Source organism: Penaeus japonicus, unplaced genomic scaffold (assembly GCF_977035675.1).
Source record: "Penaeus japonicus unplaced genomic scaffold, GWHDUDI00000001_assembly GWHDUDI00000020, whole genome shotgun sequence".
In the NCBI taxonomy this organism is placed as follows: Eukaryota; Metazoa; Arthropoda; class Malacostraca; order Decapoda; family Penaeidae; genus Penaeus; species Penaeus japonicus.
Genome location: NW_028234422.1, coordinates 29,492,565 through 29,495,064, shown reverse-complemented (window position 1 = coordinate 29,495,064; position 2,500 = coordinate 29,492,565). Strand labels below are relative to the sequence as shown.

At 49.6% G+C, this 2,500-nt stretch overlaps 1 protein-coding gene across 1 annotated transcript in view; it reads right to left on the bottom strand.

The window, feature by feature from the left end:
- LOC122265946 (uncharacterized) overlaps nucleotides 1-1,504 on the bottom strand; it is a 1,705-nt gene extending 201 nt beyond the window's left edge. The window contains exons 1-2 of the mRNA XM_086547863.1: nucleotides 304-1,504; nucleotides 1-164 (exon numbers count right to left, since the gene is read on the bottom strand). The exon at nucleotides 1-164 is cut by the window's left edge and continues 201 nt beyond it. Coding sequence (XP_086403989.1) covers nucleotides 1-164; nucleotides 304-1,504 — 1,365 coding nt within the window. The remainder of the gene's footprint in view (nucleotides 165-303) is intronic.
- Between the last annotated feature and the right edge of the window lie 996 nt (nucleotides 1,505-2,500).

Genomic DNA, 2,500 nt, shown 5'->3' with positions numbered 1-2,500 from the left:
ACAGTGCTGAGGAAGACCTTCCATGGGCCAGCCATACCTTAGAGCGAGGGTGTCAGTAAAATCTTGTTTATTTAGGCTGAACCCCTCCGCTCGCATAGGTGAGGTGGTGAGCCAATTTGATGCTCCCACTTCCTGAGCCATCTGAAGTCTTCTCTTGGCATCCTCTGGCAGTTGTGTGAGGCTGTGTAGCTGTTCTTCTTGCCTTTGTTCCCTGTTTCTTGTTATCTCTGTTTTTTATTTTTTGTTGTTATGCTAGGTTTATTTCCCCATGTTCATTTTGATCTATTATTTGTTGGGCTAAACCTGCAGTAAGCTTAATGGAGTTTCCATGTTCTATTTCTGCCAGCTTGCAGGGGTTTGGTATCCCCAGGCCTCCTTTTCTGGGCGGCAATTCAAAGATGGCCCTTTCAGCGTCCGTTGGGTTGCGACCTCCAGTTAGAGCTGGTAATAGTTCCCTCTTGATTGTCTTTTCGAGGGGCTCCAAGAGATGCGCAATGCCTGGCACTGTCCTCATGGGGAAGTTCCATCTATGCCTGATTCCAAATGTGAGGGCGGTGTAGGCGGCGTGTGGTTCGATGGTAGCTATTTTTGCCAGCCTACGGATCTCAATAACCCACTGCTCGACCTTGTCTTTTACGAACTTTTCTCTCTCATGTACTGGGCCGAGTATTGCCCCTAGGTGTTTCTCTCCACCTGTTTTTATTTTTATCTTAGTGTCTTTAAACTTTTCTTTGGCAAGTTCGAGCTTTTCGGGCTTTACAATCAGCACAGTTTTCTGTGCATCAGGGTAATATCCCTGCATTGGCCCGTAGAGTTCAACCTTGTCCCACCATTTCTTTATGTTTTCAATTTTTCCGGCCCCTGTGAGGTCATCTGCGTACGCAACTTGCTTAACGTGGCTGATGCGATCCTGCAGTTTTAGGAGGCCAATGGCGTACATTGCCATGGCAACAGGGTCGCCTTGGGTGGTGCCTTCTGCTGATTCTATTATTTCGAGTCTCCCGGTCTCCCTGTCACTTACGAATTGTTTGGCGGGTTGTGCGTAGAGGTTCTCTATGTGCATGGCAAAGCTGGGGCATTTTATCTTGGTGTTATGAAGTGTTGCCTTTCTATTGATGTTATTGAATGCGTTTGTTGCATCTATCATCAGTACTGCATCGCAATCTGGCTCTTCGAAGATCTTCATCGCGTGTATTGCTGCCTCGCATCCCGCCTTTTGTCCCGCACACACCTGCAGGTTTCCCACTGCGTTTCGGATGTCGTCTTTAATTGCTTCCGTCACCGCCTTGCCGGTGATCCTTCGTAGGACTTCGCCTATTCCAGTGGGGCGGCAGCCTGGGTTCTTATCTAGTGCGATAAGGCGGCAGGCAGTGAAGGCCGCAAGGTCTGGGCATTTCTCAGTCGCCATTTTTCTGGCGAGGGCCGCTATGGTGCCGCACAGGTCACTCGCGACACTACCAACCTTCGCATGGCTTAATATATTTCTCCACGCTTTGGCTTCCATGCCTGATGGTCCGGCGGCGCCATGTGTGTGGAGGGCATGCTTCCAAATTCTCTCTCCTGTTATTCTGGAGGTGGGTTGTACTCTCCCTGGTACATTGCCTCGGCGTCGGCCTCTTTAGATGGTGGGTGCTTGACACTCGGCGCCTGACACGTGGCCTCGTCCAGGGGGAGAGTCCCGTGTGACTCCTCCGACACGAGAGCGCGGGTTGCCTGCGATATTTTTCCCTGCTTAATCATGCTAGAGAATCTTCTAGCAATATCTTTCTGTGTTCGGTTGGCGACTATTTTCCTTGTTTTGTTTTGCAGAACCTGTGTCTCTCGCAGTAGGTCTGTAATCTCTCCCTTTTTCCACATTTCCATCCTCCTCTCCATTGCCTTAATGTCCTCTGTTGGTTTGGATCAGCTGTGGGACAGTCCGGTGGCACATCAGGTGAGGGAGAGTGGCCATTGCTTTCGAGGCGAGAGGCTGCAGGTGAGATGCGTCGATGTACTCTCTTAGGAGGAAAGTTATTTCCTTTATAAACTCTCTCTCCCTCTTCCTCTCTGCCTCTCTCTCTCTCTCTCTCTCTCTCTCTCTCTCTCTCTCTCTCTCTCTCTCTCTCTCTCTCTCTCTCTCTCTCTCTCTCTCTCTCTCTCTCTCTCTCTCTCTCTCTCTCTCTCTCTCTTCCTCTCTCCCTCTCTCTCCCTCTTCCTCTCTCCCTCTCTCTCCCTCTTCCTCTCTCACTCTCTCTCTCTCTCAACCTCCCTCTCTCTCATCCTCTCCCCTGCATATCAATCCTATCGCATTTATCTTCTCCATCCTTGTCTTTGGTCGCGAACTCGCCTTGTTGCATGATAAGACATCTGACGAGGGACGCGACACGCAGACAAAAATAATCTCCTTATCTGGAATCCACTTAGAATCTCCATCTTCTCCCTCACAGGAAACTGTAACTCACTCTCGTCTTCCCGGTGGCTTCCTTATTAGTGGAATTGGAAAACAAAAAAAAGAGTGAGA